At 39.4% G+C, this 15,141-nt stretch overlaps 1 protein-coding gene across 1 annotated transcript; it reads right to left on the bottom strand.

The window, feature by feature from the left end:
- Positions 1 to 264: 264 nt before the first annotated feature.
- Positions 265 to 9,943, bottom strand: LOC309495381 (protein NLRC3-like). Its single transcript, XM_082165084.1, has 6 exons — positions 9,687 to 9,943; positions 5,842 to 7,651; positions 5,588 to 5,764; positions 5,344 to 5,517; positions 1,118 to 1,164; positions 265 to 1,039 (listed from the first exon to the last, which is right to left on the bottom strand). Exons 1-6 carry the CDS (start codon positions 9,940 to 9,942, stop codon positions 480 to 482), a joined length of 3,024 nt encoding a protein of 1,007 aa, XP_082021210.1. The 5' UTR covers position 9,943; the 3' UTR covers positions 265 to 479.
- Between the last annotated feature and the right edge of the window lie 5,198 nt (positions 9,944 to 15,141).

A 15,141-nucleotide genomic window follows, 5' to 3' on the forward strand; every position in this document is an offset into this window, starting at 1 on the left:
CCTACTATTGTTTGAAGCTACTCATCCGCTACCCGGACCCTTCTCCGCATCTTGTGGGAATTCCCTGTACTTAGCCTGCGGACTCTCTTCAGTTGCCTTTTTCCCTTAAAGAGACTCTCTGTTTGAACTGTTTTTGCCTGTCGGCACCTGTGTTCTGATTTTGCCTATCAGCGCTTCTGAGTTTATTAAAGAGACATTTGATCTGCCTTTGCGTTTGGGTTCTCTCTCTCTCCCACTCTCCTCATGACACAAACATGTTGCTCACATATTATGGTAGCCCTGTTTGTGCTAAATAGAGTGTAATTACACCTTTGCCATTAATATGTTTATAAGCAACTGAAAAAAAGCACAAATGTCAGGGCATGTCAAAACATCTCAAGGACCCCAAAAACACCTTAGACCCCAGAGGGTTAGGTTCATGACTGAAAAGTTTCTGGAATCATGTCTGTCAGGTTGTTCTTCACCTCCAAATTGTGCATTCAAATTGAGTAGCACATGTCCCTGTGTTGTGTAATTTTACACAGAGATACTGAGGAATCATAAACCCTAAATCCAGCATAGAGGGGATCAGTGAATGTGGTGTTGAATGTGTGTAAGTGTGTGAGTGTCTGTGTGTCAGATACACTGTAGAAGGACAGAGTGCCGACAGACCAGTCCACATACACTCCTACTCTTTTAGACGGGCGTGAAGGGTCAGATATCTCAGTTCTGTTATTATTGTGCCAGACAGTGAATCCATTAGCAGTGCAGAACAAACTCCAAGATTTGTCATTGTATCCAAACTTACAGTCACTTCCGCCTTTCCTCCTGATTCCTTTATATGTCACTGATATTTCTGTCTCCAGTCCGTCCCATTCAGCCTCCCAGTAACAGCGTCCAGTCAGACTCTCTTGACACAGAACCTGACACCACGTATCAAATCTCTCTGGATGATCAGGATACGGCTGATGCTTCAATACCCGTGTCATCTTCCTGTTCTCATCAGAGAGAATGAGTTGAGTGTGTGCTGTGTTTGGATTCATTGTGAGATCGCAGGCATCTGAACACAAAAAGAGAGAAACAATGAGAACACAACAACAACAGTCCATGGCATGAAGATGTGCGTTTTTAAACCTACATCTTTGTGGTCCTGCTTTCATTCTGATCTCTCCTCCATGAGCTACACTATAACACACAAATATACACAGTTGAATGTAAACTTTCATGTTCATTGTCAGGACAGCTATCACATTCAGTATTGTTTACTAACCTCCCAGCCAACGTTTCACTTTAATAAATAATAATAATTCATTACATTTATATAGCACTTTCCTTGGCACTCAAAGCGCTTTACATAGAAGGGGGGAATCTCCTCAACCACCACCACATGAGCCCCACCATGATGGGGGTATATGTATGCACGATATGGGCTTGAGGTATGGGCTGGAGGATCTGGAGGTTTGTCCTTGGGTTTCATGTCGGCTCTATATGAATTAGCCCCAGTATGAGCTAATTCAGATAGCCAACATGGAACCCATAGACAAACCCATGTAGGGTCCAAACCTATGTATTCCCAATCTACATGTGTTTATTGAATCAAAATTCAATAAAAAATTATACACTTTAGATTAGGGTCCAATTTTCACTATTAAAAAGTATTTATTACAACTTTTGCCTCAATAAACTCATAATTACTGCTTATTAATGGTTAGTAAGGTAGTTGTTAAAGGTGCCCTAGAATGTATTGAAATAATATTTTAATTTTGTCTCTGACATCTACATAGAGGGTATGTGGCTTATTTAAGGGCATTTAAAATGTCCAGATATGGTTTTACAGGTCCATTTTCAACCCTAGAAATTGGCCCTAGAATGAAATGGTCTGTTTTTACCTTATTTGGAAGGGTCATGAATAGTAATGAGGAGTTCTGCTCTGATTGGCTGTTTCACTGCAGGCTCATTACAGTAGCTCAGAGTGACGGCAAACAGGTCCCTGATGTCCAGCGTGACAATGGAGAGATTAGGCGTTCAACCGTACATCAGAGTCCTGCACGGGTCCGATTTTGTAAATCCGCACCCGCCCGTACCCGCAGTGCTTCAAACCGCATCCAACCCGTTTTCCGACAGCAGCACTAATTAAAATCCGCACCCGACCCAACCCGCTTAAAATAGAACCGACACCCGACCCGCACCCGAAATAAAATAAGTTTAGCCAATCACATTATAGACACAATTACAAAAATGTTTATTGCCAGGTCATACAGAAGTTATTACACAGCAATTAACACAAGGACAACTTCAGCCGAAGCTGTCAAAAGGCCGGTACATGAAGAACATGGCTAACGTTACCACAAAACTGAGTAGCCTTATCACATTTTACCAATCGAACAGACGCGGCTACAACACTATAGCTGCCACGCAATTTCGTCTAGCCTACATCTGACAATTTTGGGTTCAAACACGCCCTGCACACCACACATACTTAACAGTGTTAAATTTGAAAAATACTGTTCGATAGAACTGCTTTGTTACCACAGCTATCTGCGTGCTTCCTCTGCGATGAAGTTCCACATTTGCGGCTATCCAACACAAAAATGCATGCAGCAAATAAGCCTTTCACAATATTTTCTTCAGATAACTCCAAATTTCTCCCTAGATTTTTGATGACGTATTGTCGACAACTTTACAATCTCCACTAGCTATTCTTTTCTTCAACTCCTCAGCATCTATCTCGACGACTGCAAGCAGATCGCGCACACGGTTATGATGAATTTTTAAAAGTGAAAGTAGCCTAGGTAACGTTATAGATTTCTGGGAGGGCGCAGTTCCGCCTGGCATTGAACATGGGCAGGCATATGCACATTTTTGGAGGCGTACATATTAATGATCCCGACTGTTGCATCACAGTCGGTGTTATGTGGAGATTTGCCTATTTTTCAGGGGTGTTTTTCAAAAACGAGATTTAAATAAGGAGAAAACAATGGTGTTTGAGACTCACTGTATGTCATGTCCATGTACTGAACTCTTGTTATTTAACTATGCCAAGATAAATTCAATTTCAAATTCTAGGGGCACCTTTAAGTTTAGGTATTGGGTAGGAATTGAGTAGGATTAAGGGGAGAAAGGGCAGGTAAAAACAATGTTTTTTTTTCACTGGTCAATTTTGAGATTTTGGGCTATTTGTCTTCAATAACATGTCTTCTTTCAGACTTGTGGTAATAAAAAAAAATGTCCAAAATACACATTTAGGTCTTTAATTTACTGCACTTTGTCTATTTGCGTCTGTAGATTTCTCCTTAATTACAAAAAAAGTTGGCATTCTAAATCAACATGCTGCTCCATGATCGCTGTCTGCACCCTGTCATCACATATACCATTGGAAAGCTCTTTCTCTCCTGCACAATGTTGTCGGAAATGGTAATTTCCTTTTTTATCGGCAACCAATCATGAAAGTACAATGGGGCATTTAACTCTAAAAGTGAAATGTCATTGGCTGATGTCAATTTCTGACAACGTGATTCGTTCAGATGCATCACGTGACGTGCTCTGTCATTTCCAGAGTGTGTTTTTGACTGTTTTTTTTACTGTGGTTGTTTTCAGTTAAAGGCCATAAATGCTGTGTTATAAGTTTTGATGTGTTTTAGGTGGTTTGTATTGTTGATTGCTAATGATTTGATAAGATATTGTGTCTGTAAATAGTTGTTTCCACTAAAAAAGTATGAATTTTTACAATACAAATCTTTAAAGGCCGTTTTCTCAAAATGTTTTTTTTTTTTCTCAGATATCTCAACTTCAGCAGCATTTACATGCACCAAACTTTCCAGTTGTATTCCTATCTATATTCTTAAGGTTTTTACAGAGGGGTTTGTTCATATATCATTCAGATTCTGATTTATACAAAAAATGTTTACCTAAAAACAGGGTGAAAATTGATTTTTTTTTTTATGGCTGTTGTCAGTTTTTTTCTGATTAATGGAGTGATAAAAAGAGATATCCAAAATCCCCTCTGTAAAAACCTTTGACTCTAATATGTCAACAAAATGAAACCAGAATTTTGAATTTAGCTTTATCCAATGTTCAGATTTCTCTTCTGGAAATATATGCAAATTAGCACATATTTAATGAGATACTACTTAAAGGGATAGTTCACTTTGAAATTAATTTTTGGGTATGTTTTAGCTTACCTTAAGGGCATCCAAGATGTAGGTGTCTTTTTTTCCGCAGTAGTTTCAATTTTTATATTTTCAGGTCAAACCGTTCTTGTCTGTCAGTCATATAATGCAGGTCTATGGTCACTGTCTCAAAGAGCATGCACAGAGTCCAAATTAAAACAATTCCCCGTCGTCCAAATTAAACAATTCCCCATCGTAAGTACACATTGATGGCCTAAGACACGAAACGAGCGGTTTGTGTGAGAAAACGAACAGTATTTATATCGTTTTTATCGCTTATACACAGCCATGTCGAAGTGATCTGATCTGACGTGTACGCAGACTGGTGCATAGATATATACACACTAGATGTTGCCTTGTCTACGGCAGTTCATTGGAACGAATGTCTTTAAGGCGACATCTAGTGTATATATCTATGCACCAGTCTGCGTACACGTCAGATCAGATCACTTCGACATGGCTGTGTATAAGCGATAAAAACGATATAAAGACTGTTCGTTTTCTCACACAAACCGCTCGTTTCGTGTCTTAGGCCATCAATGTGTACTTACGATGGGGAATTGTTTAATTTGGACGATGGGGAATTGTTTAATTTGGACTCTGTGCATGCTCTTTGAGACAGTGACCATAGACCTGCATTATATGACTGACAGACAAGAACGGTTTGACCTAAAAATATCAAAATTGAAACTACTGCGGAAAAAAAGACACCTACATCTTGGATGCCCTTGAGGTAAGCTAAAACATACCAAAAATTAATTTCAAAGTGAACTATCCCTTTATTTTGCATATTTAAACATAAATATTCTAAAAACATGTAATACAAATTGGTATTTGTCTTAATGTCAGTAATAAACTGGGGAAGTTTCATGCTGACATCTATTTATTTTTTTTCCTATTCACCTGGGGTGTCCCCCTTGGTCATGCAGAAAAAGGCATTAATATGTGTTCTAATAAACAGTCAATATCTTAGTAATATGCATGTTCATAAGCAACAAGTTAATAGTGAGAATTGGACCCTACTCTAAAATGTTACCAAAATTGTTAATCAGATCGTGAGATTCCAAACAATTTCCACCCTAGATATAATAACTTTATTTTGAATTATATCACCTTTAAGAATGTTCCCAGTTGTCCCCCAAATATTTTTTGTCAGACTTGTACACAGTGTGTTATAAGTGTTATGCCCACATACTTGAGTATCTGCAGTGAGCAGTTTGGATCCTCCAGTTTGTCATTGAGTAGCTTGACTCCTGAATCTCCTGGGTGATTGTAGCTCAGATCCAGCTCTCTTAGGTGTGAGGGGTTTGAACTCAGAGCTGAAGACAAATAACCACAGCCTTCCTCTGTGACCATACAGCCAGATACCCTACAAACACATATGGCAAGATCACATACAAACACATGACAAGCTGACTGTACATTATGTTATTACACACCTCAGTATCTGCAGCTGACAATTTGGACTCTTCAGTCCATCAGAGAGCAGCTTCACTCCTGAATCATGTAGGTCATTGTTACTAAGGTCCAGCTCTCTCAGGACAGAGGAGTTTGAGGATTGTAAGGTTGATGACACAATCTCACAGGACTGATCAGTGAGATTACAAGACTGCAGTCTGTGTGGAGAGCAAACAAATTGTGATCTGGAGCAAGATTTGGAAAAAATACTGAATGAACTGTAAAGATGACTTACAGCGCTCTTCTGGTGGTTTTGAACACTGGCATTAGTCTGATCACTGCTTCATCAGATCTGCTGTATTTATGCAGTTCAAACTTCTCTTGAGTCTCTTCTGACATCATCAGCACAAACACCAGAGTCGACCATTGAGAAGAGGAGAGATTCTGTGTTGAAAAATGTCCTGAGCTCAGACTCTTCTGGATTTCCTCCACAGAGTCATCTTTCAGTTCATTCAGACAGTGGAAGAGGTTAATGGTCCTGTCTACTGATTTCTCTGTCTCTATTGCCTTTTTGATATAGTCAGCAGTGTCCTTGAAATTCTCTGTTTTTAGCTTCAGTCTTGGCAGCAGTTCCTTCAGGTCACTCTGATTGCATGGCAGCGAGAGACCCAAGAGGAACCGGAGGAAAAGGTCCAGGTGTCCGTTTTTGCTTTTTAAAGCCTTGTTAACTGCAAATTTATGAAGGTCAACTAGTGATGTTTTGGAGAGTTTCCATGTCAGTATTTCTCTCCAAGATTGAAGAAATTGATTTCTTCCCGAACATTTGTGTTTGAAAAACACATAGAGAGCAGCGAGGAACTCCTGGACACTGAGATGAATGAAGCTGTAAATCTTTCTCTCCGACACAGCTTTTTCCATCTGAAAGATCTGAGTGCATAACCCAGAGTAAACTGAGCCTTCACTAATATCTAGTCCACACTCCTCAAGATCTTCTTTGAAGAAAATTAATTTACCTTTCTCCAGCTGTTTAAAGGCCAGTTTCCCAAGCTTCAGAAGAATTTTATCAAAAGACTTGGCTTTGGGAGGTTCAGAATGATCACAGTATTTTGTTTTCATCTGTTGCTTCTGAGAAAGTAAAAAGCTTGTGTACATCTCTGTGAGAGTTGTTGGTGTTTTGTCATTGCTGTCTTGAGCCAGTAGAGGCTGAAGAACAGTGTGAGAGATCCAGCAGAAGACAGGGATGTGACACATGATGTACAGGCTCCTAGATTTCCTGATGTGACGAATGATGTTTCCAGCAAACTCAGGACTGCTGTTTTTGATGAAGTATTGCTCCTTTTGCTCATCACTGAATCCTCGCAACTCTGTCACCTGATCAATGTAGCCTCGGTGTATCAGACCGGCTGCTGCTGGTCTGGATGTGATCCAGATGAGAGCAGAGGAAACCAGGTGTGTCTTGATCAGGTTTGAAACTATCTTACTCACTGTTGTTTTTTCATGGACGTCTGTAAATCTGTCGTCCTCTTTAAAGCTCAAAGGGAAACAACATTCATCCAGCCCATCAAAGATGAACATGACCTTACCGTCATCTTCAGGAAAAGAGGGCAGTTCTTCAGAACCACTAAAGAAGCATTTGTTAAGCAGTCCCATGAGACTGTACTCTTTTTTAAAGAAATTCAGTTTACGGAATGGGAGTGGGAATATGAAGAGTATGTCCTGGTTTTCATTTCCTTCAGCCCAGTCAAGAATAAATTTATTAACAGAGATGGTTTTTCCCACCCCTGCGATGCCCATTGTCAGAACTTTTCTGTTTTGTCGACCCATATGGACTTTGAACATGTCATTGCACTGAATCGGAGTGTCCTTGGTAGAAAATCGGTTGCGTTTCAATTCAATCTGTCTCACCTCATGTTCATTGATTATTCCTCCAGTCTCATTCTCCACCACATATAGATCAGTATAAATATCATTCAGATACTGCCGATGACCTGTCTGAGAATTACCAACCAGTATCCGCTTGTAGTTCTCTTGTAATTTGTTCTTCAGTCTGAGGCTGATCTTTCTGTAATCATGAGGATCAGCTTTACTGTCATCTGCAGTTGAGCCTTTGAGAAAGAGAACAAGATGACAATGAGTATACCTTTTTGTAATACAATGTATACATAAACTCTAACCTGGCACAATAGCTTGCAAAGTCATGGAAATGGCTTGTGCAGAGTCAAATGCTTGGTTTCAATTTAAATTTGTTTTGAAAAATCACTTTTTCTAATTCCTCCTAGAGCATTTACCAAAATATGCCTTAAGACATGAAATGTGCCTTTACAAATGTCATTGTAATCATTCCCTGACAAAGCAAATTTGGTGATAGGTCCGACTACTGGACAAAATTATAAGCAACTGTATAACAGTATAACCGTGATGATTGGTCATCTGACCAGGATTCTTCCCTTCCTATAGCCCCTGATGCTGGACCAGAATCCCTCTGACCCTACATAAGACAACATGATGGATGGATTAAGTTTAAAGCTGCAGTAGGGAACTTTTAGAAAACGTTGACTTAGCCTGAAAATTTGAACAAGCACAGCTACACGTCACTCCCCCTCGCTCTCTGCTGCGCTACAGCCCTCCCTCCACAGCTCCTCCCCCACAAAGGAGCCTGCCGCGAACGCGCAGGCTAGTAAACATGCAGGGCCACTGATGACGGCGGATAAACAGTTATCGCACATTCACTGGTAGGGATGAAACATCAACCATATGCTTTACATTGACTATGGCCTGCCCATACTTTGACTACAAAATTTGGTCCTCAAATCATTACGTATTTTGCAATACATGTAATGTAACTTCATAACATTGCACCCTTTCTATAAGTTATAAATAGCTAGCAAAATAATATAATGGTAACGTTAAAGTATGTAAGTAATTATTCTAGCGATGTGTAATGCTAAATAATGTTTGCTAGTACATTATTTCAGCAACATGACAAGCCAGTGAATTAGCAGGTTTCTATTGTTGCTTTGCACAGTGCGTGACATTTTATCTGTAGCCTATGTTCGGTCTTTTTCCGTTTACCTGTCTTTGTTGTATGAGCTGGTGCCACTCGAGAAATTGGCAGTTTTAGTTGTTTGTCCCCATTAGCACAGCTGCGCGGCACACCGGCTATCTTGATTTTGAACGACTGTAGGCGCTGTGCGAGAGAGGGGTGTGATCAGCGCGTACACAATGATTGACACTGCTAAGACACTCCTCCTGGCTCTGATTGGTTGTTTCTTACCGGGAGCGGTGTATTTCTGCAAATGGCAATAGGACCACTGGGAGGAGCCTGAGGAGCTTGATTTTTTCACAGATTATCTGTCTCATATTCTACTGTCAGGATATAATTACAGTTTTAACAAATATGTAAAAAATACATTTTTACAGAAGTTACCAACTGCAGCTTTAAATAGTTATAAATAGGGCCTTTAAAGCATCAAACCATTGAACCAAAGCTTAGTCCTATAATTGCTGTTTCAGTTATACTGTATGTTCTCTTGTATCTACATGAGAAGTCCATATGACTAAAATTAATGTACCCAATTAATGGGCCAATGGGCCAACACATCAGCAGAGCAAAGAGGAAAGATAAAGCTGAAAGCCAACAATTACTTAATTATTTACTTTAAAAACTACGACAGTTGTACAGTCACTCTATTAAATAAGTAAGGGATAATGTAGAGCGAGGCGGTTGTTATAGCGAATACAACGCCGACAGGCTGATCGGGACCCCGACGCGAAGCGGAGCTTGAATCAGCCTGAAGTGGTTGTATTCGCAATAACAACTGCCTTGCTCTACATTATCCCGCTTATTACATGGCTACCTACCAAATAAATCAATAATTTGACACAAAATATTGATTTAAAAAGGAGTTTTTCTATTTAAAAACGATTGTATTGATTCCGCTAAAAAAAATAGTCCGTTCCGTCTCTACGGTTAGAATCCTGCATCCACAGCAATGCTCTGTTTTTCATGGCAACGGTGTGTTATACTTAGCAGCAGTCTATTATCAAGAAGTAACAGACTGCATTCTACTTTAGAATTCAACCAAGCCATGTAATAAAAGAGAATACACTTCAATTGAATTCATGTAATTTTAATTTTACCTTTTTTATGTTCATTCTCTAACTGTTCAGCCAGACGATTCTGGTTCATCTTCCTCAGGATTTTCACTGTGATCCTCAAGGCTTCTTTTGGTCCAAAACATGCCACCATTTTATCCACTGTGTCTAAGACATCCATGTTCTCCATCTCAGAATTTGATATACGCTCATGATTCTTCAAGTACCACTGAAACTGCTTCAGATCATCTTTTACTAGTTCCCTCAGTGAGTTCATGAGCTGCTCTTTAACAGACGCCATCATCCTTCAATAAATCACTACTGCATGACAAGAAAAAGTAATTTCACTCTAAACATGTGGATCTAAGTGTTAAAATGTTATTTGGATAATGGAATGAAGCTGTGATTATATTGCTTGTAATTTCAAACAAAAAATTGGATTTAAATCTCAATATTGTCTGATACTGAAGGTCTACAATCAATGTTATCTAAAACATCACATTTTTGAATCTATACAGGAATATATTTCATGCAGTAGTATGTATTAACTTACCGTGAACAATGAGGATGTAGATGTTTCTTGTTCCTCCTGTGAACTGTCATCTCATTGAGCCAAAGCTCTGAAAGTCATCCCACTTCTGCATTTTCACACAGTGGGGGTGGTTTTATTTTTTTGTCAGAATTTAAACCAGTAAAAGCAGAAACATTTCAGAAAAAAAGAAATAAACAGTTTTTCCCAGACTCCAGATTGATGAGAGTGAAAGTATGTGGAAGAAGAGAATCAGTATGTCTTAAAAACAGCCTAAAACATGTATAATTCAGTACATTGAGAAATTACAGGTAAAACAAGACATACAGATAAAGATAGACCAACAGAACCAGAGGAGACACTCTGGTTTATAAGGTGGAGGGACGGATGACTGCACTTCATTCAAAATGGTTGAGACTCCTGGTCTACGGTATGGTACTGAAGGGTGATGTCACAGTCACGGACCCATTTCATTCTGGTCCTGACACACTCGTAATGGCCTGGATCAGTGCTGACTCTGAACTTTGACACTCCTTCATCTGTACAGGCTGTCTAGACCTCTGCTGTGGGACTCTCTCTGGACTGTGCAACTGTTACACATTGTTACACACTTTCTTGTTAATAAATCACCATTCACCACTCATCTCTGCGCTTTGGTCCAGTTATTTCAAGTGGTTCCTGGCAGAACAATCCAGCCATCTTAGGACCCAGCAGTAGAGGTCTTCACGGGTCCAAAAATTTGTGCCCGAACCTGAAAGAGACCCGTAATGTGCTACAACGAACCGACCCGGACCCGTCTATTATTTCAAAAGCTGGACCCGGACCCGTGCAGATCCGAGAAATGCCTAACCGGACCCGACCCGGACCCGTCTATTATTTCAAAGCTGGACCCGAAACCACCGGGAAGACACAGACCCGACTGGACCCGATTGTCACATATTCCACCTTAAACTGCTATTACAAGTCAATAAACCTGTTAGAAAAATACAACTTTTTGTCTTAATTTAAGGAGCCATGGTAGCGTAGTAGTCTCCTCTCCCTTCCTTGTAACGTTACGTTACCTGACTGGCTGTGATCATGCATTACAATCCTCCGACAAGAAAGTTATTCATGTTATTCCTCTCGTTATTCCAAGTCCAAGCTTAATCCACTCATTATTTCAGCTTCAAAAGTCCACTTGATGTCACGGTGACGGATGACAAATGCAACTTTGCACATGTAACTTACATTCTGACTCGAGTTAACTCGCATAATAACTTTGACTGTTTGCCCTTTTGAACTATAATAACGATTGCTCGTTCAGTGCCATGGCCGCTGACGTTATTTATTTGCTATCATCTCCTTGCTCTCTGCTCTGCATCGAGTCCTAATCTGACCACTAAAACTTTAAGATTAAACAAGACGGTTGTTAATTTATTTGGTAAAATCTAAAGCGCGGCTTGGTGGTCCCTCACTGAAGCTCTGGTAACTGGTTGCCATAGAAACATGACACGCGCTTGAGACTGCACATGCGCGCTAGCTGGATCAACCTAAAATATTCTTTTTAACGCAATTTATTTTGAGTGTCCTAATTTTACAAGTTACAAGTTACAAAAAAACACAAGCAGTGTCTAATCACGACCGGGTTTTCTCCGAGTCTGATCTAATGACTCCGATCGCACGGGTATTACACACAATGTTAAACACACCCAGGACCCGAAGTAATAGATTCGGACCCGACCCGGACCCGGCTGATCATTTAAAATATAGACCCGAACCCGTACGGGTCCCGGGTCGGGTCCCAGGTCGACGGGTCTCGGGTTCACTGTGAAGACCTCTACCCAGCAGTACGAGAAGAGGATCTTTGTGACTCCCACTGAGAAGTGCAGGGTAAGGAGAAAGAGAGCAGTCGGACGTGCTGCAGCTCCTCCAAAGATGGCCTGTCCAGAGATACCAGTTTTTCCTGTCATAGAAACAGTAGATGTTCCTGAGACTTGTTTTCCTCTCATGGCTGTTGAAGCATCTCCTTCCTGCTCAGTCAAGTCTGCCAGTCAAGTCACGGTCATCAAGGCCATCTCAGAGCCCACCATTTGTTCTGCAAGGGCCACAGAGCTTGTTCTTGCGTCCGATTGAGCTATTCTCGTCTTGCCTAGACTTATCCACAAATAAAACATAATAACAACTGAACATCTTCAATGGTTTGGTGTTCAGTAGATCTGATGTTTGATGGGTAAATAGACCGATATTTCTCGACACTGTCTGTATTTGTGTCTGCATAATTATTTATTTGTTTTTAGATATTCACTGATGTAATTGTTGGTGTTTTTCTCTAAAAACAAATTTGATCAAAGGTAAGCTATTTTGACAACCAAAAAACAAATAGAATAATTTCTGTTTTGAAACATTCACATGCAAAGCTGGAGGTCATGTGATCTGTAATTAGCTCTTTAGCTTTTTGCTAAAACACATCCAAGACCTTCCATGTTATTATTAAAGTAACATACTGTAAAAAAAAAAAGGATAGCTGTGAATTAATAGTAGAAGGTTGTAAATTAAAAGTACATTACTGTGATGGGTTTATACATATTTAATATGATTCATAATGAATGTTCTGATGTGTAAATGTCCAAATAATCATTATCATTAACATTTGAATGAAAACACAGGCTTGTATCATAATTGCAATGGTCAGAACAGAAAGGAATATTTTTCATGTGTAATCATTTATATTAGTTTTAACATTTATTTCCTCACATTAATCTTGTTTATGGTTTCAGAAGACTTGCAGTACAGAGCAGGAAGCGTTTATGATCTACATTTATGGTAGTTTTCTCCTCTTTGGAGCAGTAGTGAAACTAACAGCATTGTGGTTATGGGTTCCTGGATTTCACAATATCTATAAACAATACTGTTTAAAGACTGAGATGAATACTTAATATTTCATATTTGTATTTTAATTTATTAGACACGAAACACCCTTTTTCACCAGATAGTTCTCACAACAGTTTTGAAAATGCGAGAAAAGTGGGTGTGGCCGGTTGCAGATCGGGTGGGTACGGTCGGGTGCCCCTGAAAAAAATGCAAAACTATAATAACCTTGCCCCTGAGCACAGTCCAGTGTCGGCTCCAGCCCCAGAGCCCAGCCAGGAGCCCGCTCAGGCCTCAGAGCCCACCATTTTTTTCTGCAAGGGCCACAGAGCTTGTTCCTGCGGTTACTGCAGCACCCCAAGAGATGCTTGGTTGATTATCTGAACGTGCTTCTCCCGAACGTTGTTAATAAATAAAATATAATTTAATGAAAATATGGGGGGTATGTTATACATGTTATTTTTTTATGTCAGTGTTTATTGAACATCTTCCTCTAGTGGCGCACGTCATCATCACATTCTCAAGTAATGCAACGAGCGTGTTAAAGGGCCAGTTCACCTAAAATTAACATTCTATCATCATGATGTCGTTCCAGGTGTGAATGACTTTCTTATTTCTGTGGAACATAAAATAAGATATTTTTACATTGGAATCTTTAATATCTACTGTAGTCACTGTTTAACCCCCTGAGGTCTACGGTATCGCCGGCGATACCAGCTCGCTTTTTTTTTATTAGTGTAAAAGAAACTCATAAATACTCTGTTGACTTTGATTTTCCATAGGAGTTTCATACATCAATCGATTCTGTTAAATGTGTATTATTTTTGTGTATACTCACAATAAAAACAAAGTGTTGTGCTTTTTGCCAAATAAAGAAAAATAAACACGAAGCGAGTTCTGCCTTCTCTCTGCCAGTGAAGTCCATTCTGAAACGCGTCCGAAAATTAACAATAACTCAGCGAATACTCAGTCAAACAGACATACAGACAGACAGGCATGAAGCTTGAATTCTCTTCTTTTAAATGAAGTCATTTATATAAAAAAACAATTATTCTCATCTTGTGAAATCTGTATTAAAAGAGAGCGATTCCAGTCGAGCTCATCTCATCTCATTACGTTATAATCGGCCCCGCCCACGGAGAGCGCGCGCTATTCAAACGCAAATGGCTGGGGCAATCCTGTGAACGCCCCCATCAGCTCGAGAAAACACACACGTTTATTTAGATCATTGTTTACACCGTCTTGCAGCGCTGTGAGGAATAATACTAATCGAAAATGTCCCTCAGAAGTGCGGGTATATCGAGGAGCGAGCTGAGGAATACAAGTAAGTTTTTTCCTTCTCACGTGAATTTCTTCACGTGGGTTTCTGTTTATGAATGAATAAACGGCATGAATGCGCGCTGTTTACCACAGCTGGCAAAGACAGTTTAAATTTAAATCGCGTGTGTGAATGAATGATGATGTTTTAGCAAACTGTATTGCTATACTGAGATAAGTAAACATCGACTGAATGTTGAAATAAAATGTAGGCTATTTGTATAAGCAACGTATTAAACTGCAAATTAACAATATGCCCTAATATTTCATGAAAACAACGTTACAGTCAGACGAAATATGAAAGACAACATTTTGTTTAGTAGATTTGGGTACAGTTTTTACTGTAGAATATACTGCCACATCAAATAAGCTTTTGTTTAGCCATTTCTATATATAAAATACGATTTTTGTCAAAAATAAAGTCATCAACTAAGATGTTAGCTGTTCCAATGTTGGTTATATTCAAACTAATGAATACATAGATAAAATGTAGGGCCTATAATCATTTTTTTTTACAAAGAAAGAGTACACTTGAAATATTGTTGAAATTGTAATTATTGTTGTAATTGTAACCATTTTAATAAAATAGCAAAACATATTTACAAGATAGATGTAAGCAAAATCTTAAATGGTCAATATAAGTCTTCTTCTAAATATATCTTTTGTCCTTTCATTGTGGCTCAGTCAGTGTCACACCTGAGTGAATGGCTCATCATTATGCAGAGTGGGTGTATTCTAAGGTGTAAACCACTCCTCGTTCACGCCCCCTCGCATATTGGCTTTCCAAGCAAAACCTGTTTTACATCA

The sequence above is a fragment of the Leuciscus leuciscus genome (assembly GCF_965113295.1).
Source record: "Leuciscus leuciscus genome assembly, chromosome: 3".
NCBI classification, from domain to species: domain Eukaryota; kingdom Metazoa; phylum Chordata; class Actinopteri; order Cypriniformes; family Leuciscidae; genus Leuciscus; species Leuciscus leuciscus.

What these genes read in the sequence shown, in the direction of transcription:
- LOC309495381 (XM_082165084.1), bottom strand. Translation starts at nt 9,942, where the DNA reads ATGGCGTCTGTTAAAGAGCAGCTCATGAACTCACTGAGGGAACTAGTA. An exon ending in AAAACCACCAGAAGAGCGCT is followed by an intron (nt 5,765 to 5,841) that starts GTAAGTCATCTT and finishes CTCTCCACACAG; the next exon opens with ACTGCAGTCTTGTAATCTCA. An exon ending in TGTCAGCTGCAGATACTGAG is followed by an intron (nt 5,518 to 5,587) that starts GTGTGTAATAAC and finishes ATGTGTTTGTAG; the next exon opens with GGTATCTGGCTGTATGGTCA.